At 52.2% G+C, this 26,295-nt stretch overlaps 1 protein-coding gene across 1 annotated transcript in view; it reads left to right on the top strand.

Annotated features, from left to right (window-relative positions):
- Window positions 1–26,057, top strand: part of DLGAP3 (DLG associated protein 3) — a 59,600-nt gene extending 33,543 nt beyond the window's left edge. The window contains exons 6-12 of the mRNA XM_058678641.1: window positions 5,990–6,203; window positions 6,439–6,752; window positions 7,104–7,189; window positions 22,510–22,994; window positions 24,187–24,278; window positions 24,496–24,639; window positions 25,128–26,057. Coding sequence (XP_058534624.1) covers window positions 5,990–6,203; window positions 6,439–6,752; window positions 7,104–7,189; window positions 22,510–22,994; window positions 24,187–24,278; window positions 24,496–24,639; window positions 25,128–25,346 — 1,554 coding nt within the window. The 3' untranslated portion in view covers window positions 25,347–26,057. The remainder of the gene's footprint in view (window positions 1–5,989; window positions 6,204–6,438; window positions 6,753–7,103; window positions 7,190–22,509; window positions 22,995–24,186; window positions 24,279–24,495; window positions 24,640–25,127) is intronic.
- The last annotated feature ends 238 nt before the right edge of the window (window positions 26,058–26,295 follow it).

The following is a 26,295-nucleotide window of genomic DNA, read 5'->3' as shown; positions in this document are numbered from 1 at the left end:
AGCTTGATCAAAAGTTGGGCTAAAAGAATGTCAAGCTAGGAAGGCCTCCCCTCTCTGCCTGTGATTCTTTGGATGTGGCCTGGGGAGAGCACTCTGCTGTGCCTTCCTGCAGGTCCTGACTACGCCAAGATATGTGGAGAACTTAACCAAACCCTCTAGGATTGTCTTGCTCTTTTGCTCACTAAGTACCTAGTTAGCCTGCCACTTCATTGCTTTCCCCAAACAATGCTGAAACCTTAGCCTAGTGATGTTGTTGGCCTTCCCTGTTCTTGACGTGTTAACTGATGGTGCTCCAAATTTCGTGGTGCCCTCTGGCATTGGCAGTAAAGTACCTGCGTGGTACTTATTGAATTATTGAAACTGGTGGGAAAGGGGTTGGGAACCTGGGGAGTGGGAGAGCCTGGGGCAGGGGTAACACAATCATGCTCTTACTACCCCAAGGATTTCTTTATTATGCCTTTGGCTGATACTTTTAGAGTGATTAAAATTTTTGATACCTTTCTCCAGTTTCATAGTTTTGTTTCAGGTGATGGGATTTGGTATCTTCCTTCTCTGTTATATCTGAAGTGAGGAGTTTGGAAAAACTGTAACCACTTCATTATTTCTTTAAATATTGCCTCTTGCACATTCTCTCTAGTCTGAAAATCCAGCTAGTTGCATGTGGGACGTCCTGTTCTTTTCTCTATGTTCTGTTGTCCCTCCCTCATGTTTTTCATCTTGTTGTCTCCTAGATGAGTCCCTATTTTCTAGTTCACTAATTTTCTCTTCATTTGTGTCTCATATCCTACTGACTAATTAATTGCATTTTTAAACTGTGAACTTTTAACTGTGGGCCTTTTTCATTTCTAGAAATTTGATTTATTTTAAAATCATTTTAGTCTTTTCAAAGATTTATTAAGTTATACATTTTAAAGGCAGAGTCATGGAGAGAGAGAGAGAGAGAGAGAGAGAGAGAAACGGACAGATAGATAGATGTTTAATCTGGTTTACTGCAAAAATAGCTGCAACAGTCAGGGCTGGCCAGGCCAAAGGCCAGGATTTTAAAAAATATGTATAATAAATCTATGCTTATTTATTTTTCACTTGTTCATTTGAAAGAGAAACAGAGAGGACAGAGAGCCAGAGATCTCCCATTCCCTAATTCATTCTCCAAACACCCCTACCAGGCTGAGTCATTCCAAAACCAGGAGACTGGAATTCAGTAGGGTCCACATTGTGGGCAGCAGGGGCACAGTATCATCTGTTGCCTCCCAGAATGTGTTAGTAGGAAGCTGGATGGGAATTAGAGGAGGTGGGACACAAACCAAGCTCTCCATCGAATACAGGATACAAGAGCTGCTAGCGGTGACATCCTAGCCACTGTGCCAAATGACTGACCCGAGGAATTCTTTCCTAGTCATCATGTTCATCAAAGATTCCCCCTTTCCTCGCTTTATGTGAGTTTTTGTTTCGCGCTTCTCATTCGGGGTTCCGTGGGTCCACAGCCTTACTCCTGGACCCCAGAGGGTTCCTGGACCAGCAACCCCTGCCCCCAGCTCCCGCCTCCACAGGGCTGTTTGCAGCACTGGCTCACACAGTTAATATTCTGATTTTCCAGTCTCTTCTTTGCTTTTGTCCCCTCGGGACTTATCTTGCTTTCTTGTGGGCTCAGCTATGCATATAAAATGACGTTTGTTATATTTTAGCCAGTGCGTTAGAGTGTTTTCAAGCAAGAGGCTTTTCTAAAGGTTATCTAAACTAAATAACCTATGTGAAAGATGAAGGATGCTGCCTGACCTCCAGCTGGACCCACCAACTCTAGCAGGCACAATTTTCAGTGGACCTTAACAAAGTATTTCCCTCTATGCATCCCATGGGCTTTGCAATGGATAAAGGTTTGGACAAAGGCTAAGGATCCCATTTCCCAAAATCGTTCTTTGACTCTTGTGAATGAGGATTGAGGGCAGTGAGGTGGCAGTCAGTGCAGTGATAACAGGAATATTCAAAGTACAAAGTCACAGTTTTCATTTTAATTATTTATTTATTTATTTTGATAATCTTTACATAGTGGAATAGGGTACAAAAGGTCAAGGGCTACAGGAAAGTGGGTGAGATCATTGCTTCCACATTCTCTCTCTCTCTTTCTTTTTCTGTATCTGGGGTAAGGGAAGAGATAAAGGGAGAAGCCCCACCCAACCTCCCACCCATCCCTGGGTCCCTGATGTGGGGCATGCTCCAAGGGCACTGCTCAAGTGGTTTTGATAGTTCAACAGTTATGAATTGCTGCCAATCTCGCCATTCCAAACACAATGAAATCTCTCCAGAATTCACTTGCTGACATAGTCCACCTTAGAGTCTCCTTTTGCCAAGATTTTTACTGCCCACACGTGGCTGGGGTAGTTGATTGATTTGTTCTGTCCTCTGTCCTCTGTTGTGGTACCAGGTGTCCTCTGCAGGTTCCAATTTACTGCCATATCCTTCATGTGCACCTGGATATGCTGTCCACTGCTCTGTATGAGCCACTGAGGAGGCTCAGCTTTGATTGTCACAGGTTTTTTTTTTTTAAAGCTTTATTTATTGATTTGAAAGACAGAATTACAGAGAGAGAAAGAGAGGGATCTCGTTCATCTACTGGTTCACTGCCCAAGAAGGCTGTAATGGCCAGGGGTGGGCCAGGCTAAAAAGCCAAGAACCAGATGTTTTTCCAGGTGTTCATTTGGGTGGGAGGTACCCAAACACTTGGGCCATCTTTCACTGCTTTTCTCAGGACATTAGCCGGGAGCTGGATCAGAAGTGGAGCATCCGGGACATGAACCAGTACTGTGTGGGATATCCTGGCATTGCAAGTGATGGCATTACCAACTATACCACAATGTCAGTTTTTTTAAAAAATAAATATTTATTTAAAAGGCAAAATGACACACAGAGAGAGGGAGAGATACACACAAATCTTCTGTCTGTTAGCTCACTTCCCAGATGGCTGCAGTGGCTGAGACAGGACCAGATAGACGCCGAGAGCTAGGAGCCTGGAGCTTCTTCTGGATCTCCCACATGGGTGGCAAAGGGCCTAAGCACTTGAATCATCCTCTGATGCTTTCCCAGGTGCATGAGCAGAAAGCTGGATTTAAAGATGGAGTAGCCAGGACTCAAATTGAAGCTTAATTGGGGATGCTGGTATCTCAGGTGTGGCTTAACTTACTGCGCCATAATGCTGGCTCCCCAGTGTCCCAATTTTATCATGGCAATCTAGTGGTGATAACTGAGCTACAGTAGCTCCCTGAGCACCTGTATGAGTCTGTTTTTCACTTGGGTCCTTGTCATTGTTCAGCTGAACTGAAAGGTGTGTGACCCCAGGGAGGTGCTCCCTCTTCCCTCTGTCTGCCACTGAGTAGAGCCTACTGATGTTGTTTAAGAGGTTCGGAACCCTTGTGAATTCAGAGAGGCCTTTTTATTCTAAATGTCATTGCCACCGGGATGTAAGAATCCTATCGTATTCGTTGTGGTAGCTAATGTTGCATAAGCATCTATTATGTGCCCAAAGAGTGTGCTTGATGTTTAATGCACAGAAGGGTTGAGGATTCACAGTGAGATCTGTTCCTTCCCAGATGTCTAGACTCAAGACCACAGTGCTGTCCTAGGATTAGGTCAGCTGTTCTGGGATCCAGGAGGGAGTTCATCCCCCGACCAGACCTGCTCTTATTGAGAAGGTCTTGAACCTGGTCCAGAAGGAGCAGGAGGAGGTTCAGGAAATGCCCTGGCAACCCCTGTTCTTGGCATCTCCAGGATTGAGAGGCAGACTCCAGGAAGTCCTGGTGAGAGCCCAGCTGTCACATGTGCCAGTCAGATGTGAGAAAACTTGGCTTCTGTGAGGTCCGGATTGGCTTTTCCATGGCCTGTGATTTCTGTACACTTCCAGTGAAGCTGTGTAGAAAAAACTTCAGGAAGAAGTTCAGATAGCTCCCCCCCCTTTTAATAACCAGGTTCCCAGTGGAACCATTGAATCAAAATTCCCAGCAGATTTAATGCTGAGCATCCAGGCAGCCACAGCAAAGAAGATAGTCAGAGAGCTCCAGGTCTAAGTTAACAGGGGCTGAGTTTATGCTTAGGATGAACAAGCTTCCCAGGAGATTCTGTACTCAGTCAGACTGACATGGGAGTCAGGAACTGTGGTGTTTGATTTGTTCTACTGCTCACCTGCCAGTCATCCTTGGTGAGTGGAAATGCCTGTTCTGCTGGAGAGGTGGTTCTGCTGAAGTCATGCTGTGCTTTGGTGGCTGAGTGGGCCGCCTGTCACACCTGGATGCAACCCATCCCTTGCTCCTCCTTGGACTGCACATGAAGGTGATGGCATGAGTCTTCCCCGGGAGATGTCACACGCTGCAGCCCAGGGATCCACTTGCTGTGGCCATTACCACAGGCTGCTGGTGATGACCTTGTCTCCGACTTGAGGCCGGGACCTCCACCTAATCCCCCACAGGTGCCTTTCTCTTGAGCTCAGGCACAGGAATAATCGTGCTTCTCAGGAGCACTTGGTCTGTGCTGGCCAGGTGGGCCCTGAGGGTTTGACATGCCACGGAGGGTTTCCTAGGTGCCGAACCCTCACCGAGCATGTCACAGTTTACCTTGAGTTTCCTCAGTAGTCCTGCAGAGACAGCCCTTATGACTCCCATCTGACAGGTGAGCAAATGGAGCTCCCAAAACTTTCAGCTTTCCCTAGGCCACACCAGCAGAGCCAGCACTTGAATCCAGGTGAGCCCCACTCCACGGCAAGCACCCCTCGGGCTGTGCTCCCCTGGGTTTTGGCTGTGCAGACCTTCAGGGCTAAACATATACCCACCTTGAACACTTTGCAGGTCTCTGGGTGCAGTGCTCTGGCACTGCCTTGTCCTACCTTTGTTTTCCCTTTGCTGTGAATTTCTTGAGATACGGTGAACCAAGCCGCCATATTGACGATACTTAAATATGGTCTATTTCATGTTAGGTGGTGGTGCACAGCACAGTTCATGAACAACATTCTTCACTTGATATTAGCCAAAAGGCCGACAAGCGATGAGCAACAGTCTTGTTTTGCTTTTTTCTCACTTGCTTCACTTTTAATACCATGAATGCTATACCATGCAATATTAAAAGAAAAACAAGGGGCTAGCACAATGGCTCAGTGGCTAATCCTCCACCTCCAAGTGCCAGGATCCCATATGGGCAGCGGTTCGTGTCCTGGCTGCTCTGCTTCCCATCCAGCTCTCTGCTTGTGGTGTGGAAAAGCAGCAGAGAATAGCCTATGGCCTTGGGACCCTGAACCTGTGTAAGGGACCTGGAAGAAGCTTCTGATTCCTAGCTTTGGATAGGCTTAGCTCTGGCCGTTGCAGCCATTTGGAGAGTGAACCTGCAGATAAAAGATCTTTCTGTCTCTGCTCTGTAAATCTACCTTTCCAATGAAAATAAATCTTAAAACAACAACAACAGCAAAACCCAGGCGCCTCGTGCAGCAGTGGGGCACCTCAGAGGGTGACGCCCATGTCAGAGCCCTGGGTAGTGGGCAGAAAATGGGGAAGGCTGGGAACACTTGTAGGTGAATCGTTGATGTTCCATCCACTGAGTTTTGTCCTGTGACTTGCTCTGTCTCTATACGCTGCTCTCTGGCAGTGTCATAGTGGGTGATAGGTCATCCAGGTTTTGCTTGCACCCCCTAGCTGGTGGATGCAGGGAGAGACAGGTGAGGCTCTAGGATGGAGGACGTGGTGGTCTAGGGCCTGGGGTGCTGCCAGACCAGAGCCAACAGAGGTGGGATGGACGTGGGGGTATTTCAAGGAAGGGCCAGGCTCCAACGCAGGCCTGAGTTGCATGCAGGGCACAAGTGTTGGCCACTGCAAACTTGCTTTGCAGAATGAAGGTTTCATAAAACAGAGGCACAGTCACCACTGGTCCAGATGTTTCCTAACACAGGGCGTACCCCGCGATGACCGCCAGCCTCTGGCAGTTCCTCACTGACCGTCCTCTCCCTGCCCTCCAGCTCAGCGACGAATTGAACCAGCAGCTGGAGGCCGTGTGCGGCTCCGTGTTCGGAGAGCTTGAGTCCCAGGCCGTGGATGCCCTGGACCTGCCGGGCTGCTTTCGCATGCGGAGCCACAGCTACCTCCGGGCCATCCAGGCCGGCTGTTCCCAAGACGACGACTGCCTGCCCCTCCTTGCCGCCCCTGCCTCTGTCTCAGGGAGGCCCGGCTCCTGTGAGTATGCACAGTCTGCCTCAGACCCAACCCCGGGTGGGGGTGACGGGGAGACCCTAGCCTGGGGCATTCATGGCTTCCAGGGACCAGACTTCCAGTGGGAGAAAACTCCTGGGCCGGGGCACAGCAGCACGTGGCTGCTAGGCCTCATGATACTGTTTGTGCTGTGAGTTGGGCCCCAGACCCCTTGCCCAGGACCACGTTTCTCACTTGCGCTCTCCCTACCTTTTGCCAGCCTTCAACTTCAGAAAGGCCCCGCCCCCCATCCCGCTGGGAAGCCAGGCCCCGCCCCGCATCTCCATCACCGCCCAGAGCAGCACCGACTCGGCCCATGAGAGCTTCACCGCGGCCGAGGGCCCCGCCCGGCGCTGCAGCTCCGCCGATGGGCTGGACGGTCCTGCCATGGGCGTGCGCACCCTCGAGTTGGCACCGGTTCCACCCCGGGCCAGCCCCAAGCCCCCCACGCTCATCATCAAGACCATCCCTGGAAGGGAGGAGCTGAGGAGCCTGGCTCGGCAGCGGAAGTGGCGGCCGTCCATTGGGGTGCAGGTACGGCTGGACCAGAAGGGTGCAAGGCTTTGGCAAGTTGTGGATGGGTAGAGGGGAACCCACGGACCTTCTGAACATACAAACCCTTTTCTTAGCTTGGCCTGGCCTTGGTTGTAGACAGAATTCTCCAGACAGCCCCAGCCCACTTTTTTTGTGCACCCCCTCACTCCCATATATTTCTCCTGCCCGCCAGTGCAGAGGGGGTGCCCACTGGTTGCCACCTTGAGGCCTCTGTCTAGGCAGATTACTTCTAAGGGTTTTTCTGCTGGCTTGTTGCTGGTCTTCCTCCCTGGGAAGAGCTTGTATCCTTTGGGCAGCCACAGCCACTGACTCCTGCCCGCTTGCCACCAGGTGGAGACTATCTCAGACTCGGACACAGAAAACAGGAGCCGAAGAGAGTTCCACTCCATAGGCGTGCAGGTGGAAGAGGACAAGCGGTAGGTGGTGGTGAGGGTGCCTCCGGCTGCCTTCGGTGCGGGGGAGGAGAGGAGAGAGGGTTACACACTTTCCCCAACCTCCACATGCATGCTCTCATGTGGTGGTAGTGATGTGTCGGAGGGGAGGGGAGGGTGGCCTCTCCTGGAATAGTCAGAGCAGCTGGTCTCAGGTGTGCAGAGGCAAACTGTGTGGGAAGGGAGGGGGCGTGGGTGGAGGCACAGGTAAGGAGAGGTAGCCGTAGGCGCCGAGCAGTCCTCCAGCACCTCCAGCCCTCGTCCCTTCCTGGGATGACAGGGTTCTGCCAGTCCCTCGTTATGTCCTGTGGTGTGCGAGTATATGAGCTCAGAAAGAAACAAACAGGAAGATTGCCTCTCCCCAGCCCCTGGCAGATAGAGCGCTCCTCCTCACTTGGCTCCCACAATCATTTAACCAGTTGGGGGTCCCTATTATACGCCTGAGTCTGCAGTGTCTTCGAGATGGTAGCATTAACCAGCAGCCACTACTCTGACATGAGGTGGCCTTTGAAACACGGCTGCCTTAATTTTCAGTGGAAGAATTAACACTGTGGGCTCCTCAGGAAAAGAGTCGTCTGCTGCCAGCTGCTCATGAGGAGACAGTTTGTCTGATGACCAGGTGGCCATGCCATGTTGGCCTAGCAGCCCTCTGGGGTATAGTGCTGTCCATCCCGGAAATTTGAGAGAGCTGACTGGGAGGGTTTTCTGCTCATCAGAGTTGTCCAGACCACATCCACGGGGGCAGGAAGCTGGAATCTTGGTTGCAGTGTCTCATAGCTTTTTTCTAAGTGGCTGTGGTTGGACGTCCATCCCCCAAACAGTTCCCCCTCCCCTGCAGCACTTCCTGGGAACCCCTTGCGGATGTCTTGCGAGTGTGTCCTGGATCAGATCTTTTTGGGGTTTTTTGTGGGGTTCACCATTTCTCTCCACTCCTGCTCCCAGAAGCTTCCCACACTCCTGAGGCTGTAAAGGCTGTCCTTGGGGCTGGCATGAAGCCCACCCCAGTCGTCCCCATCTCTTCTAAAGCGGCTCTCTGCCAGACTGTTAGGATGCCACAGCGATGACAGACAAGGAGCATGCGATTGCCAGCTCATCTGGCAAAAATCCACAACACAAGTTCTTGGAAGAGGAGGTGGGGTCCTGGGCAGAAGCAGCTCTGATCCTGCCACTGTTCCTGGAGCCTGCTGCTGTCCTATGGACCTGAGAACCCAAGCCCACCTGTCCCCACCCACTCCCTCAAGCTCCTCCTCCAGAGAGACCCTCCTCCCAAGCCCAAATCCTGGCAGAGTGTGGCAGGCAGTGCAGCCTGGGCTCTTGCTCAGTCAGCAGGCTCTTTCAGTCACTGATCTCGTCCTGGGATGGTGCCCATGCACTGGGTTCCGCGAAGGAGGAAACATCGAAGACGCGACTCTTCCCTTCCTTAGGAGCTACGGTCTAGAGGGAAATGGAAGCAAGGAATAAATCATCCCCGAATGAAAAATAGAATTATACATTATGATATAACATGTAGTGGGATGTTATTGCCAATTACGGCTGGGCTATAGCCAGAGGAGATAAGAGAGAAGGGGCCCTTATTTAGGTTAAGTGGACTCTGGAGCGTTGACTAGGCACACTCAGGTGATAAATGGGGAATAGCCGATGTAGAGGTGCTGGGGGCGCAAAGAGATGGACGAACAGTGGGAGCCGGAGTGGCTGGAGTGGCTTGTGTGGAGTGGAGAGTTCCGGGGGCCACGCATAAAGAGCCGGAAGTAATGAGTAGCTGGTGACCTGACTGTATGAAAGGTCAGAGCTGCTAAGCAGGGGATGAATGGGGAGAAAGTCCCAGTGGAGAGAAGGCATCTTTTGTGATCCAGAAGCATGGTGACAGTAGTGATTGGGGTCCTTTGATTCCATCACATTTTATAACTGGGCAGTGCTCAAACATGGGAACGTAATTAGGTTTTTGTGTATTGACTATATATGTATAGCAACTTTGCTACTCTCTCCTGTCAGGTCTCATAGCTTCTCTGAAAATCATGATGGGTTTTCTATGTAGTCAGTTAGTTTTTGGCACATGAGAATATTTCTTTGAAGCCTGCGTTTTGAAATTCTTCCAGTAACGCACTGAATAGGACTTCGGGTTCCCTTCAGAGAAGCAGCCCGCTGATCCGGTTCCCGGCTTTAGTACCTCTGCTTCTCAATGGCAGTGTTGGCTGTAAATTTCGACAGGTACCATTTGTTAAAGGCTGAGAAAATTCCCTCGTATTCCTTGGTGGCTAAGGGTTCTTATTTTTATTTTTATTTTTTTAAGTAGAAAATTCGAGTGGAACGTTATGGAATCCTTTCTCGAAATTTACTTAGGTGATCGTAGATTTTCTCCTCCCATCTCTAATGTGACTTTTCACGTCAGCGTGTTCTTTCAGTGCTGAGATAAGCCCTGCTCGATAGCATTATCAGTTTGGATTGAATTTGGCTGTAACAGGGCATCAATAGTGTCACAAGCAAGCGATTCTTCTATTTCTCTCTCGCTTAAAGTAACATCAGGGTGGTCATTTGGCACAGCTGTTAGGGTGCTGCTCAGGATACTTCCGTGCTATTTCATATGCCTGTGATGGAGTCCTGCTTCCTTCTCCAGCCCAGCCTTCTGCGAATGCACTCTTGGGGAGAGCAGAGCATCCCTGCCACCCAGAGGAGGGGCCCAGATGGAACTCCTGGCTTCAGCCTGGCCGAGTCCTGGCTCTTGTGAGCACTTGGGTAGTGAACCAGCAGGTAGAAAATTGTTTCTCGACCTTTCGAGACTGAGGAAGGAGCCAGCCAGAATATAGAAAGTGCTGTGTCAGGACCTGCTTCCTTCTGTTGTGCTGTTCTACACTTGGTATGTCACTGTGTAGTCAACGAACCCAAGTTCAAGTACCCACCTGTCATGTGTGCATTCTGAGCAGTGGAAAGGAGTCAGGGAAGAAGGATGCTGGGATGCTGTCTTTAATAAAACAAAAACAACGACAACAACAACAACACAACTTCTTGGAAGTCCCACACATCACTTTCACCTCCAGCAGATTCGAACCTTATCACTTGGTGACGCCTAGCTGCAAGGGAGGCTGGGGGGTGAGGTCTTAGCAAGGACACCAAGTGCTAACACGCAGTGTTCTTATGGCTAAAGACCGAGACTTGAAGGACTGTAGCAGCTTTTGTCCCAGTTTTATTTTATTTTTATATTCACATTGCTAGGGTTTTTTTTTTCCAGTTATCACTTTAAGATTTTTATGTTTATGGTCATAAGTGATTTTGACCTACAACTTTATTCTCATTATTCTGATCAGGGATTAAGGTTATGCTAAACTCCTAAAAGGAATTTAGTAGCTTTCTCTGTGTTTCTGTTCTGTGGAACAATTTATATGAAGTAAGAGTTATCTACTACTTGATGTTTGGTAGACTATGAAACTACCCGGAGCTGGACGCCTTTTGGGAACAGAACAAGCTTTTAAAACGTCAGCTAGTTTCTTTTGTGGCTATTAATCTATTCCGGTCTTATTTTCTCCTTGAGTCAGTTTTGTAGAATTCTGTTTTCTAAAAAGCAGACCATTTTATGAAAGTTGACAGACTTCAAAATTTTTGGCACAAAATACTCTTTCTCTTGATATTATTATACTTATATAAATGTTTATTGTGTTGGTGGATTGTATCTGCCTTTTCATTCCTAATACCTTGGGTTGATATCTTACTGTTCTTTCAGGATCAACCTTGCCTGAAGTTTATGAATTAGTAAACGGATTTTTGAAATTATGCTGTATTAGCCTTTTTTTTATACCTCACTTGCACTTTTGTTGGAAAGACAGATTTATGGAGAGAAGAGTCAGAGAGAAAGATCTTCCATCTGCTGGTTCACTCCCCAGAAGACTGCAGTGGCCAGAGCTGAGTGGATCTGAAGCCAGGAGCCAGGAACTTCTTCGGGGTCTCCCACATCTGCAGTTATCCAAGGCTTTGGGCCATCCTCCGCTGCTTTCTCAGGCTACAAGCAGGGAGCTGGATGAGAAGTAGAGTAGCCAGAACACAAACTAAGGCTCATATGAGATTCTGGCACTTGGAGGTGGAGAATTAGCCAATTAAGCCACAGCACTAGGTCTACTTCATCAGCCTTTTAAAAACTAACTTTAAAAATTATGTTGTATTAGCCTTTTGACATGCCAGCTTTTGGTGTTGGTGGGCAGTCTGTAGTGTTTCCTTTCCTCAGTTACTGCACTGTTGTTATTTTGTCTTCTATCATGTCTCTTTCCTCACTGCCTCCAGGAAACCAGCTGGTGTACCTTATTGTCTAGCCAGTGCCTTTTTGGGCTGTCGGCTCTCTTCCAGCCTTACTGCGCAAACGGCCTCTCACAGGTTCGGAGATGTAACATTTTCAATGTGTCATCAATAGCTTTCATGATAATTTTCTTTTAATTTTTAAATATTTATTTCTTTACAAGAGCGACAGAGCAAAAAGGTGTTGCATCTGCTGGCTCACTCTGTAAGTGACCACAACAGCTAGGGCTGGACCGAGCTGAACTCTATCCTTGTCTCCCACATGGTAGCAGGGACCCAATACTTGGGCCATCCTTTGCTGCCTTCCCAGGAACATTAGCAGGGAGCTAGATCAGAAACAGAGCAGCCTGGACTCAAATTGGCACCGTGATTTGGGATGCCCACTTCACAAGCCATGGATTATGCTGGCCTTGATTTCCTTTCTTTCCTTTCCTTTCTTTTCTCTTCTTTTTCAAACTTTATTTCTTACTGGAAAGGCAGATTTACAAAGAGAAGGAGAGACAGAGAGGAAGATCTTCCATCCGCTGGTTTACTCCATAAGTGGCCACTATGGCTGGAGCTGAGCTAATCCGAAGCCAGGAGCTTCTCCGGGCTCTCCCACACGGGTGCAGGGTCCCAAGGCTTTGGGTTGTCCTCGGTTGCTTTCCCAGGTCACAAGCAGGGAGCCAAAAGGGAAGTGGAGCAGCTGGGACATGAACCGGCACCCACATATGGGATCCCATATGGGTTGTAAGGCAAGGGTTTAGCTGCTACGCCATCGCACCATGCCCGGTTATTTTCTTTTTAATAAGAAATTAAGTTGTTCAGGCTTCTTTCGGTTTGTCTGTTTGTTTTCCAGATGCATTTTGTGAGGGTACAGAGAGTATAGCACAAGGGGTGGCTGCCTCTTTATTCCTGGTTTCTTTCTTTTAAAAATTACTTCCTTTTATGTTATTGTTTGAAAGGCAGAGAGAGAGATCCCATGTGTTGGTTCACTCCCCAAATGCCCACACAGCTGGGGCTAGCCCGGGTCAAAACCAGGAACCAGAAACTCAATCTGGGTCTCCCATGCGGATGATGGGGACCACGGGCTGTAGGCGTGGTCTGCTGCCTCCCAGGTTGTTAAGGATGCAGGAATCCGGGCTGGAGCTGATACTGGAACCCAGGCATTCCAGCACGAGATGACGGCAGGTCTGGCATGACGTGACCACTGCTCATGAGTGATTTTTGAAGTTGCCCTGTGTGGTAGCAACTTCTGTGACATTGATTCCTTAGAATTTGTGGAAGTTTCCTTCATCCAAGAGGGGAGGGCTGTGTCATTTTCCTGATAACTGTATTTTACCCTAGTCTGACAGTGTTGTTTAAAAGCATTCAAGCTTGTGATTGTTGTATGTCGTCTTTCAGCATTAAATAGGTGACTTTCTTTTCTTCTTTGGCCTGATTTCCTTGCTCTGGCTGTTTCCTCTTGGTTCATTTTCCATTATTTTTTCCTGCTCTTTTCTTTTTTGGAGATTTTATCTGTTTATTTGGAAGTGAGGATTACAGAGGGTGAGGCAGAGAAAGAGAGTGATTCTCCGTGCTCCAATTTACTCCTCAGAAGGCCACAACAGCCAGGGCTGGGCCAGTCCGAAGCCTGGAGCTTCATCTGGGTTTCCCACATGTGTGACTGGGCCCAAGTGCTGCAGCCAACTTCTGTTGCTTTCTGGGGCACATTGGCAGGGAGCTGGATCGAAAGCGAAGCAGCCGGACTTGAATGGACACCCATGTGGGATACCAGAGTGTCAGGCCGTGGCTTTCCCGCAGGGCCCGAATGCCTGTCCCATCCCTTTATTTTCAACTTTCTTGTCTGCTTACATTGTAGAGTTGTTGCTTCAAAATGATAGGTAGCAAAAACTTAATAGACATATTTATTTATGTATGTTGATTATTTATTTGGACTGACTTTCATGATCTCATTCTATTTTATTTTTTAAAGGTTTACTGTTTTATTAGAAAGTCGGATTTACAAAGAAAACAGAGACAGAAAGATCTTCCGTCTGCTGATTCACTCCCCAAGCAGCCGTATTGGCCAGAGCCAAGCTAATCCAAAGCCAGGAGATTCTCCTGGGTCCCCACGCGGGTGCAGAATCCCAAGACCTTGTGCTGTCTTTGCTTTCCCAGGCTGCAAGCACGGGAAGTGGAGCAACTGGGATATGAACCAGCGCCCATATGGGATCCTGATGCATGTAAGGCAAGGGCTTTAGCCGTTACGCTACTGCCCAATGATCTTTTTTTTTTTTAAGAATTATTTATTGGAAAGTCAGATTTATAGAGAGAAAGAAAGACAAAGAAAGATCTTCTGTCTGCTGGTTCACTCCCCAAGTGGCCACAATGGCCAGAGCTGAGCCAAGTTGAAGCCAGGAATCAGGAGCTCCCTCTGGGTCTCCCACATGGGTGCAGGGTCCCAAGATGTTGGGCCTCCATCATCTGCTTTCCCAGGCCACAGGCAGGGAGCTGGAAGGGAAGTGGGGGGAGTGGAACAGCTGGGATATGAACTGGCATCCATATGGGATCCTGGCACATGCAAGGCAAAGACTTTTAAAATTTTTTATTTTATCTGCCTTTTCTTTGTCGTTTTGTTGAACTAATCAAATTTATTTCTCTTTTTCTCTTTACTGTTTTGGAAGTTCACATTTTAGAAGTGACTTTTCCTAAAAATTTTAAGATTGTACTTAATATTTTTCTAATAAAGTCTAAAGTTAGTATTTCTGCATCTCTTAATATAAAACAAGAGCCTTGGACTGTTCCCAGTTTTATTGATTTTGAGAAGTGGAGAGATCTCTCATCCAATTTAGACGCCTAAGACAGCCAAGGCTGAGCAGGGCTGAAGCCAAGAGCTGGGCCCTCCCTCCAGGTCTCCCACTGGGTGGCAGGGACCCAGCTTCTTGAGGCATTACCTGCTAGCTCCCAGGGTATGTGTGAGCAGGAAGCTGGAATCAAGAGCCAGGACTTGGGCCCAGCGTGATAACTTAGTGGCTAAAGTCCTCGCCTTAAATGCACCGAGATCCCATATGGGCACCAGTTCTAATCCCAGCAGCTCCACTTCCCATCCAGCTCCCTGCTTGTGGCCTGGGAAAGCAGGTGAGGAGAGCCCAAAGCCTTGGGACCCCCGCACCTGTGTGGGAGATCTGGAGGAGGCTCCTGGCTTCAGATTGGCATAGCACCGGCCATTGTGGCCACTTGGGGAGTGAATCAGCAGATGGAAGATCTTCCTCTCTGTCTCTCCTCCTCTCTGTATATCTGCCTTTCTAATAAAAAAAAAAAAAAAAGCCTTAAAAAAGAGGCAGTACTTGAACCCAGGCACTCTGACATGGGCTGAGCTGTGGCATAACCACTAGGACCGATGCCCACACCCTCTTCCATGCTATATTTATCTTGTACTTTGATTGGTCCTCTTTGAGGGGCTCTGTTAAATCCGTTGTTGTGAGATCCTTTGTGTTTTAATAGCTCAGATTTACAAACATGCCTGAACAATCAGCGTGTTGGTTGTTATTTACTCCTGCCTACTCCTTCCTCGTGGTTTTAGTTTCCTTGCCCCTGCAGTATGGCTGCAGCCTGGGGCTGGCACTCAAGGCTGTGTCTCAGCTTGGGCTCTCTGTGTTTCGCTGGGAGTACTCATTTGAACCCACACCCACACAGAAAGCAGCCTCAGTATTCCCACTTCCCAGCCTCCTCCTTCCAAGACACATTCCTGCATTCCTGGCGCAAGCTTTTCCTCATCCAGGTTTCCAGCAGACTGCCAGCCTAATGCACGGGATCTCCTTCCAGCTCCCTGTGATGTGCGGGCCTGGGGTCTCTCCTGCCCTTCCCAGCCCGCCTTCCCCTCCAGCCTCTAGCGTATGTCTGGCCCCACGTTCCCGTGACTCACTTGGCTTAGACACATACTCACTGCTCAAGCTTTGCCATTCTTTTTTTTTTTTTTTCCCTGCTATCTGAGGATCTCTCCTTCCGGTTTCTAAGCTAAAACACCTTTTGGGTCTTATTCCATCCAGCCTTTCTGTGTGTTTGGGGCGTGGGTGGGAGCCTGCTAAGGTGATTCCATCTGCTGCATTGATCAGTTGTCTGCTCTGGGCTGCTAGCAGCAGACACAAGGTGATGGTGGACTAGTTTAAAAAGCGTTTGGAAGTGCAGGGGCGGGCAGAGCACGTGGGGCTGTCATGTAAGACCAACGAGGTCTTGGTGGGGATGGGCCAAGGCGGGGGGATGGTGCGGAATGTCTGAAGGAGCACATTGCCTGGGACAGGAGATCATACTGGGAATTCAGAGGGAGTGACAGGTGGGCAAGGGGGGCATCTGGCCCATCTCTCTGGCCAGGCTCCCTTGCTCGTCTGCTGAAGGCATCCTTAGTTATGCACCTGCACGGTCCTTGCTGTCCCTTCTGTCCCTGGCACTTTAAGTCTGACTCACCACACGCCATGCCCCAACTGGCACATTAAAAGCAAGCCATGCAGCCCAGCAGCCTTGCTGGGCAAACATCCAGGCTGACCCCCTGCCCACTGCCACACCATTTTCCTGGACTCTTCTGCCTGGACTTCTGTCTCTCTGAGTCCAGTATTAGTTTCTGTCTGTTTTCTTTGGTTTTAAAAATTGTTGTCTTCTGGGGCGTTCCCTGCTGACCTCCCGGGTTAAGAGTTTAGACTTGCTGGACCTCACACTGGGAGTTAACCTGGGATTCCTTCCCATTGCCTGGCATCTGTGATGACTTGGCTTACAGTTCATTGTGCAGGACTGGGGGTGGTGATGGTGCTCCTTCAGTTCCATCCCCACTGTGCCCCTGCCCCCAACCCCAGATTCATTTGTTCCTGGATACTTCTCGGACCCCCTGTGATTTGTCAGGCTCTGTTCTGACTCAGGCTGCGAAGAGGAGCAGTGGGAGGCGCAGCTCCTGCTCCGGAGGTGTCGCTATCACACAAACCGGATCTGCTGTGCGCGTTTGTGGCTGTGCCGGGTGCCACAAAGGGGATTTACATGCACCGTCAGTCAGTCTGTACAGTGGGGGGCTTTGACCTTGTCTGTCAGGCACGGCCTCCCCCAGGGAAGTGACATTTGGGTGGGGAGTGGAAGAATGAGCAGAAATCTCTTGAAATGGAAGAGAAGTGTTCCAAGTAGAAGGAGTGGTACATGCTAAGGGCCTGGGGTGAGAGGGGGTGTACTTAAGAAGCATATGCCAGCCTCTGCCCTAGGCATCCTTCCTCTGAGCCAGAAGAAAGGAGGACATCAAATATGCTTGCCTCATGTTAGAAGACTGGGCCTGGGGTCCTTTGATTTCTGCCTCCAGCTCTCTCTAACCAGGACTATCCTCCTGCATCTTCCCTCCCACTAAAACCTTATGTTAAATCCTAGATTTAACAAAAATAGAAATAAAGCTACCACCGAAACCCACATACACACGCACACGTACCACCAGGATGTCCAGTGCAATTTGACTATCATATACATAATGAATAGATGTCAGTACAAGATGTTCCAGGTAATATTTGGGACAGACTTCAGAAAAAAAAAAATCTGCTATTTATCTGAAACACAGCTTTCGATGAGAATCCTGTGTTTGATCTGACGTCCCTGCCTGGACTCTCTCGTGGCTCCCCAGGGCCACTGGGAGAACTGTGTTGGAAGACTTGCCTGTCTCCTCGTTAACATTATGCTCACGTGTGGCTTTGGGTCCTTGCACAGTGCGTGCTGAACCATGAGCCCATGACCTCTGGACAGGTAGCTTCCCGCTTCAATGAAGTTGTGTTCCAAAAAGAGTCCAGTGAAAGCAGTGAGGGGCTTGTGATCAACCAGGGGTCTTGCCCCGTCTCCCTTCCTCAGCTTTTAACACCAGAATGGTTCCTGACTGAACCAGAGTTCCTTGGGAATCTCCCACCCTAGCCCCTTTGTAGCATCACCACCATAGCCCCCAGGCGGACTCGAAGACCTGCCCCAGCCTGGCTTTGCTGAAGCTCTCGGCTTCTGTCTCACAGAGCAGCTTCCGCAGACACCCATACCGTGGCTCTGCCTTGCTGAAATGTCACTGCCCTTCTCCCTCCTTGCCCCCGGCGCCTGCTGCCAAATACTCCTGGCAGAACTTCTGACAATTTCTGCAGCCTGAGCCTGCCTTGGACACCGTGTCCCTTGGGATAATCCAGGTTCTTTCCAAGGGCTCTTGTGCTAGCCCTGGAGTTAGAGTAGCAACTAGTCCCATGAAGATAGAGATGGTCATGATGATTTCCGGAAGGTCAGGATTTAGTCACGATCACCTTGAAGAACTCAACGGGAGGAGCCTCCGCAGCCTTGTGGCAAGGGGAGAAAACGCCGGGAGAGAACGGTTAACAAACACATCCGTGAGTGCTCACAGCTGGAGCCAGTTTCTATCCTGGGTTTACAGCCATGAGTTTAGACCACAGCCAGCGCTGCCAAACCCCAAACCAAGCAGACAACTGAGCCTTGGGCTTTACCACCCAGGAAGTTCATCAGTCACTATTAGGTGGTGAGTTACAGAAAACCTCTCCTGTGGCAGTGACTTAATTATGATGGAGGTTTCTTTCTTGCTTGGAAATCCAGAGAGGGGCCATCAGGGGCTTATGGGTGCTCCATAGGATCAAGACATGAGCTCTCCCATCTTCTTACTCTTCTACTCTGGATCCTTGCTTCTGTCTCACACTCCAAGGTGGCTGCCTGAGGTCCAGCCAGCATGTCTGCACTCTGTTCTTCTGGGAGGGGGAAGGAATAGACACGCTCTCTCCTCTCTGAAATTGCACATGCCATTTCTGCTTCTGTCCTCTGGGCTACAGCATAGCCACTTGGCTACCCTTAATTATAAGGGGGACTGGAGGAAGAATCTTTTTCCAAAGCAGCTATGCATCCAGCTTCAAATTGTGGGATTCTGTTACTAAGGAAGAAAGGGAGAATGACTGTTGGGGGATATAATTATTAGTCTCTACCATTCTCCCTTCCAGCAAGCGACCCACCAACCACGCAGCCAATGCTGGTGTGTGAGCAACTGCCCTATTTAGCGAGGGAGACAGATATGCAAATAACTAACCACCACACAATGTGATATGGAGGATAAAAGAGGTTTTGTGCTGAGTGCTGCAGGAGAACAGATGGAAACGATCAACAGCAATCATCGTAATGAATGGCGGCGATGCCCAAGCTGGGTTCTCGGAGCTGCGTTCCCATTATCCCCTTGATCCGGGTCCCTTTCTTTTCAGTGGGAACTGCAGACTTGCCCACTTCCCTGTAATCGCGAGCACAGTGGCAAGACAGGTGCCGTTCTGAGGTCTTTGTGGATATTACCCATGGCCATCTCAGCAGCTCAGGCTCCTCGTCTTCTTCACTGATGACAAGGAACTAAGGAACAAGCCCATGAGCCAGGATTTGAACCCAGGTATAACCTGGCCCCTGAGGATCTGGGCTTAACCACCGAGACCTGCCGGTGCCCTTCAAGGCATTCTTAGGCCTCCCCTCAGCAGCCCCTAGTCTTGAGCAGCCAACCTCCCCACCCATGTCCCTGGGACAGTTGCGGTCATCTGGCAAGACCCCTCTCTGCTCCAATACCAACACTCAACTTGCTGGAATCTCCTTCCCTGCCCTGTGTCCTGTGGGGGCCATGATCTAAAAGGTTCATGCTCCTCATGAACTTGGTAACGACTTCAGTTTGAGTAAGCCACTTTAAACCCCTCAAAGTCTCAACATTCTCATCTATACTGAGGGGTGACAGTGTCACCTACAGGGCTTGTTTGTGACGACTGAGCACAGTGCTCAGCATGGAGGACATCGGTCATCACTGTGTATCTTCCTAACAGCTGCTGCCTGGGCCTGCGGGTCTCTGTTCTCCGCCTCATTGCATTTCAGGTCGTGTTGGTTTCCTGTTCCTGCCATAGCACATCGCCACCCTCAGGGCCAAGAAGCCTGCATTTCCAAAGATTACCAGGCTGAGCCCAGATTCTCTGGGTGCCCGTGGGGTGCATCCTTCCTGGGGGGCTCTGGGAGACTCTGTGTGCACCCCCTAGTGTAGGCCAGCTTCTGTGCCACAGCCAACAGTGGAAGGTCCCATCACCCCCATCCCCAGGCCTCTCCTGCCTCCTTTGCTTACGCCTGAGAATGCACCTGGATAGCCCAGCCACTCATCATGCCAGGCTCCTAAGTCGCACCACCTGCAGCTCTCCTGCCGCCAGGCAGGAAATGTGTTCACGGGGGAGCTGAGGACGTGGGCCTGTGTGGCTAGCATTGTGCTTGTGATGACTGTCCCAACCCACGTGCCCCTCGCATAGCCGTTCACATCCTTCTCCGCCAAGCTCTTTGGAGACAACCTGTCTTCATCACCGCCTGGTCACCCACTGCGCCTGCGTCTTCCTCTACATTCCACCACGCCTCCTCACCTCCTCTGGCTCTGGGCACGTCTTGCACAGGTTGCCAGGCAGTGGGCAGCTCTCATTCTCTTCCAGCTGCGTTTCCCACAGCAGCTGCTCATTCCTTCCTGTGACCCTCGTCTCCCTGTCTTCTGGTTTTCTTCCTCTTCCTCCTGGCTTCTTCCTTGCTGTCTCCATCCAGCCTCTAACATGCCTCTCTCCCCCAAGGTATTGGCTCTTTGGTGCTCTGTTGCTTCTTTCTTCCGTGACCTTGGCCCACACTGCCAGTTTCAAAAATACCACTTACTCAAGGCTGACTGACTCCTGCTTGTGTTGTGTAAATCTCTGGTCCTTGGCTGGAAGCAGTGCTAAGGACTGTGCTCCCAGTAATCTCATAAGCTTCTCGACTTCTCCAACCTTCCTGAGGCAGACACAGTGAGAGAATGTGTCCAGGCAGGGACTTGAGAACCATGGTGAACCATGGGTCTTCCCTTTGGACTGGTGGAAGGCAGAAAACCCAGTGGTGCCAAGGGACAGACCCTTGAGTAGTAGGGTAACAGGGGAGCAAGCGGGGGTGACAGCTCTTCCCTAACACTTTTGTGGGAGATGAACTTTGCAGCTGCCGGGGCCCTGGAGGAGCCAAAGACTAACTAACGGTACTCAGAGGCCTGGGAACTTCTGTGGGGAGCCCTGGTGGGGTCTCTCCTTGTGGGTGGACACACGGGAGGCTCCACAGAGAGCACTCTGGGATTGTGTGGGCTGCAGGGCTGCCCTCTGGATGTGGGGAGACTGCCTGAGGAGTAGCTGGAGTGGTAAGGAGGTTTACTGAGGAGGAGGAGGGACTTGTGCAGGAAGTGGAAGGGAGTAACACCATAGCAGACAAGGTACCAGGTGTCTTTGGGGAACAAGGAGAATGTGGGGGAGATAAGGGCCAGGTAAACGCTGGCAAAGGACACTCGAGCCTTATCTGGTTGGCCGCGGGGAGCTATGGAAGGGTTTAGAGCAGGGAACGACTTGGCAGAGGTTTGGCTTTAGGAAATCTATTCCAGTCTCGCGTAAATGTGAGAGGGATTGTTGGGCCCGGTGTCTTAACAGGCATGAAGGATGATTTTAGAGAGAAGGAGCTACCTTGGCCATTAGTTCCTATAATTTTATATCCATGTGTATTTTTAGATCTTCATGCAGAGATTTAAAATACATGATAGAGATGATTATATATCATACACCTTCCCATGAGATGGCCTAGATGGAAGACTTCCCAAAGGCACACAGTGACACAGTCAGCGTGAGAAGGCAGGTCAGCCTCCTAGCCCAGTGCTCATCCTTTGCCCTGTCCTGAGTGGAGCCTGAGGTGGCAGAGAGGAGACCAGGTCCGCAGTCTGGGCAGACGATCGTGCGGGTGCCTAGCTGGGCATGCACCAAGGCGAGGAGCGTGTGGGAGGCCACGAGGCCATGTTCTCTTGCTTCCTCTCTCTCTCCGGGTGGGAGTGGGGGGTGGGGACACTGGGCTTGTTGGAGATTGCACATGAGTGCATCTCTCTTTCCTGGGTCCTGCAGCATCCTTCTGGGCCTGGTTTCTATAGCAACAGGCTCCCAGCAGGCAGCCCGCCAGCTGGAGGGAAGCTGGCAGGCAGGCAGGCAGAGAGAGAAGGCCTGGGCAGCAGAAAGAAGACTGAAGCTTCGGGGGTTGGGAGAGTCCCCTGGGAAGGCCCCAGAGCCACTCGACAAGCCCTCTGTGTGTTGACAGAGAGGAGGTGGAGGGAGCCCAGAACATGTGAGCCTTTCTTTTGTGGACCTTGAATTTCCAGGCCTTGAACTTGTGTTCCTCCCCCACTCTCTACATCCCTTGCCCATGCTGCTTAGGGTATTGTCCGGCCTCAGCCTCATGCATCTTAGGGGGCCACAGGCGTCTTCCACATCAAGGAGCTCTGGGTCTGAACTCCGGGGAGGGGGAATAAAATGAACAAGGCCAATTGACTTTCTGTTTTGCATAGGATTTGCATATTATTAACTTCAAGACAAGAAATTTCCAGGCCTTGTGTCATGCCTGCCAACAACTTAATTTGGCTCTACTGGCACCGGCCTGCTGGCTCTGGCTGGGCCCTGGGCTGAGCTGTCGGGATCCCTGGGGAACAGGTCCTCCTAACCGCAGGCCCACTCCACCCCCAGCGGCTGCCAGGCCTCGCTTCTCGGTGATATTTCTAGCAGCCGGTGCTGTGCGAAGGGTTTTGCTGTGGAGCTGGGCAGTCCTGGGCCCACCTCCTGGCCCTGCTGCTTCGCAGTTGGCTGACTACCATCAGCTTGGTCTCTGGGTTGGGCTGAAGACAGCTGGAAGAGTGGGTGTGAACCTATACAGACACAATACTAATGCATTTGATGGGAAACAGTCACTGCAGGGGTCCTCTCTGGGCCCCTCTAGTCACTTCTCTACTGTTGAGCTTCTGTAGGGTGCTGCTCCAGCACTTTGGTCTCAGCTTGGACCGATGCGCACCAGCTTCCGTCCCTAGAGGACTGGCTTTGCAAAAGGTGGGTGTGCAGTACTCATTAGCTGCAAAACCCAATCGATTTCAAGAGCCTGGATTGCTGTCCATCACCTTCCTGGTTTCCTTCCCTGACTCCTGCACAGCTTGCCTGGGTTGGAGGTGCCATGACAGGGTCCTCTTGTCCTCCTAGGCGAGCGAGGTTCAAGCGCTCCAACAGCGTGACAGCCGGCGTGCAGGCGGACCTGGAGCTGGAGGGTCTGGCTGGCCTGGCCGCCGTGGCCACCGAAGACAAGGCCCTGCAGTTTGGACGCTCCTTCCAGAGGCACGCCTCGGAGCCGCAGCCTGGGCCCCGGGCGCCGACCTACTCAGTCTTCCGCACGGTCCACACGCAGGGCCAGTGGGCCTACCGCGAGGGCTTCCCACTGTCCTATGAGCCCCCTGCTGCCGATGGGTCCCAGGGCCCGACCCCTGCCCCTGCCCCTGGCCCTGGGGCCGGCCGCCGCGACTCCTGGATGGAGCGCGGATCCCGCAGCCTCCCTGACTCAGGCCGTGCGTCCCCTTGCCCCCGGGATGGCGAGTGGTTCATCAAGATGCTGCGGGCTGAGGTGGAGAAGCTGGAGCAGTGGTGCCAGCAGATGGAGCGCGAGGCGGAGGACTATGAGCTGCCAGAAGAGAGTGAGTGGGCCCGGGGATGTGGGGAAGACCAGGGTGGGGAGGACAGGCACTGGCCTTCTGTGCCCAGGGGGCTGGGGCGAGGCTACCACCCACTGGCAGGCCCCACATGTGTGCTGCCTTGCGTGTCCGGTCCCTTGGCACTGGAACCTGGAAGCAGGGCTTGCTGGAAACTCCTGGAAAGGGGCAGGGAGAAGCTTCAGAGGCCAGGACTCTGGCCTGGGGGCACTGACCATGCCAAAGGGCTGGGGCCTGTAGGAGATGGTGGCTCCATGCAAGTCTTCAGGTCCATCAGGACAAGGGGATTCAGGAAGAAAGAAGCATAGCTCGGACTGGGGTGAGGAGCCAGGCTGATGCAGGTGGCCTTAGGGCATAGGGGGTTGCTGACAGTGTCACATAAGGGTCCGAGGTCTGGTTAAGGAGACAGAGCTGCACAGAAGTGGCCATGGCCCTTTGCTGTTAATCTAGTCTTAGGGGAGACACAAGTTCATGGGATGGTTTCCAAGAAGACAGTGTCATGTGCATATAACCTCTTAGGAGTTCTTAAAAAAAAAAAAAGGGAAAGGCTGAGTTACAGTGGGAGGAGACATGAAGAGATCTTCCATCTGCTGGTTCACTCCCCAAGTGGCCACAATGGCCAGAGCTGAGCCTATCTGAAACCAGGAGCCTGGAGCTTCCTCTGGGTCTCCCACATGGGTGCAGGGGTTGTTGGTCTGGAAAACAGCCATCCTCTGCTGTTTTCCCAGACCATAAGCAGGGGGATGAGTAGAAAATGGAGCAGCCAGGACTTGAACTGGTACCCCCATGGGACGTCAGCGCCACAGGCAGAGGTTTCACTTACTATGCCACAGCGCCAGTCCACTCTTTGTAATTGTTAACAAGGCATGGAGTCACATACTCATGAGTAACAAGGTTTAGTCACTGGGTGTCCCAGACAAGGCTGGGGGCTGGGCTGGGCTGGGTCCCCTCTGTTCTCTAGCACGGATGTAGGAGAATGAGGCTTTTATACATGGAGGCTGCAGGGAGGAAGGATACAGCCTGCCCGGGGACTGCAGATGGGGGACAGCAACTGGAGCCTGGGCTGGACGTGAGTTCAGCGCCCAGGTCCCCTCCAGCATGCTTCCTGGAGAGAGTGGGGGGCCGGGGGGCAGGCCAGGGCCTCATTCCCCTCCCTGCATTGTCGTTTACTCTCCAGTCCTGGAGAAGATCCGCAGCGCCGTGGGCAGCACACAGCTACTCTTGTCCCAGAAGGTTCAGCAGTTCTTCCGGCTGTGTCAGCAGAGCATGGTGAGTACCTGTGACAGCAGAACCCCAGGTGTGTGCACCCGGCAGGAGACCTCACAGTGAAGGGAGACTGCCAGCATGGTGCCCCTGAGAGAAAGACCTGGGTGCCTCCCTACCCCGCTGGCCAAGCTTCCAGATGGGGGCAGTGAAGAGGGTGCTTTGACCTGTCCTGATTGGCCGCCTCTGCTCCCCCTACCCCCATCCTCTGCCTTCTCTACAGGACCCCACCGCGTTCCCCGTGCCCACCTTCCAGGACCTGGCGGGTTTCTGGGACCTCCTGCAGCTCTCCATAGAAGATGTGACCCTCAAGTTCCTGGAGCTACAGCAACTCAAGGCCAACAGCTGGAAACTCCTAGAACCTAAGGTGTGTGCTTAGCAGTGTCCCTTCAAGCCCAGAGGCCAGGTGTTCCACCCTGCCCACGTGTAGAGAGAACAGGAGAGGTGCCAGCCTCCTCTCCCACAATGACCCAACCCTGCTGGTCACTGCTGGCTGCCTGGCCCTGGTGGGCATCCCTGCCTGAGAAAAGGAGCAGGACTAGACCTTCCAGAAAGACACGCTGCCCTCAGCTCGGGCTTGGGCACAAAGGGCAGGGTCTCACTTGGTCTCCTTGGCCTCCAGGACCTCCAGACTTGGCCATGCCTGGTCCCAGGGGACCCAGAGCAGGGTTTTGTGAGGCAAGCGGCTGAGAACGCTCCACCAGGGGGACTCTTAACCCGTCCCCAAGAAGAGCTGTTGACCTTGTCAGACAGGAACACTGGGCGCCCTCAGGTCCTCCCCTGGGGGGGGTGTGAGGGAAGGGAGAGGGGTACCCCCCCACACCCATCGCCTCAGCGGCCGCCCCCTCCCCACAGGAGGAGAAGAAGGTCCCTCCGCCCATACCAAAGAAGCCCTCGCGGGGCCGGGGCGTGCCGGTGAAGGAGCGCTCCCTGGACTCCGTGGACCGGCAGCGGCAGGAAGCGCGCAAGCGGCTCCTGGCGGCCAAGCGCGCCGCCTCCTTCCGCCACAGCTCGGCCACTGAGAGCGCGGACAGCATCGAGATCTACATCCCTGAGGCCCAGACCAGGCTGTGACCGGCCCAGCCCGCCCGGCCCGGCCCGGCCCGCGGTTTTCTACCCGTACTGTACACCCAGCGTCGAGGTCACTGTGAACCGGGCCGCCCCGCGCGCCCGCCGCGCCGGCTCCACACGCCCCGGCCCTGCAGCCCGAGCGCTCTCGTGGGTTTTTTTTTTTTTTAAACCTTCCCGAGCCCACGCGAAGGCGCCCGGGCTGGGCTGGGGGCCGCGCCTCTCCGCCCTGCGCTCCCCACATGGACCCACTTTCTCCTGGTCCTCCGCTTCCTCCCCACCTCCTCCCCTTGGGCACCATCTCTGCCATTATTCCCCCTTCCTTCCACCCCCATTCCCCCCCACACGGGCCAGGCCGGGCCGGGTCCCCCATCTGGGCTCTGCGATTCCCCACCTCTCCCTTCTCCCACCCCGCGGGGCTGGGCTTCGTGGGGACCAAGCTTCGTGGCTTTTTATGAAGACTCCCGACCACCCTCCCCTCCCCGCCCCGCACCTAGGAGCCCGCCCCACCCTCCCAGGGCTCCCCTCTCAGCCCTCACTCAGCCCACCGGGCCCAGGGACCACAGTGGCTGGACCAACCCCAGGACCAGGGCACCTGGGCAGCTCCTCTTTCCCAGCGGCTGGGGATGGGAGAATGGGGGCTTCCCTTCACCACACCTGTGGCTGTTCCCACATTCCCCTTGAGTATCCCAGGAAAAATAAAACGGCAGAACTGCACTTGAGCCCTGCTGCTCTCTCCACAAGAGGCCATCTGTGTCCCTGCCCCTGCTGTCCCGGGGGTGGGGGACAGTGAGTGTGCTGGATTAGAGGGGAAAGGGGCAGGAGAGGAGGCGGGGCTTGCTGGAGGTGTGGAAAGGGCAGAAATGTGGGAGAGGGAATTGAACCCTCTGGTGGCCACAGGGAAGTCCCTCCCCCCCCCCCGCCTTCTTGGAGGGGTGAGCAGGGGTGGACCTCT

This window comes from Ochotona princeps, chromosome 2, assembly GCF_030435755.1.
Source record: "Ochotona princeps isolate mOchPri1 chromosome 2, mOchPri1.hap1, whole genome shotgun sequence".
NCBI classification, from domain to species: Eukaryota; Metazoa; Chordata; class Mammalia; order Lagomorpha; family Ochotonidae; genus Ochotona; species Ochotona princeps.
Note: the sequence above shows the minus strand (reverse complement) of the source record. Positions and strands in the feature narration are given on the sequence as shown.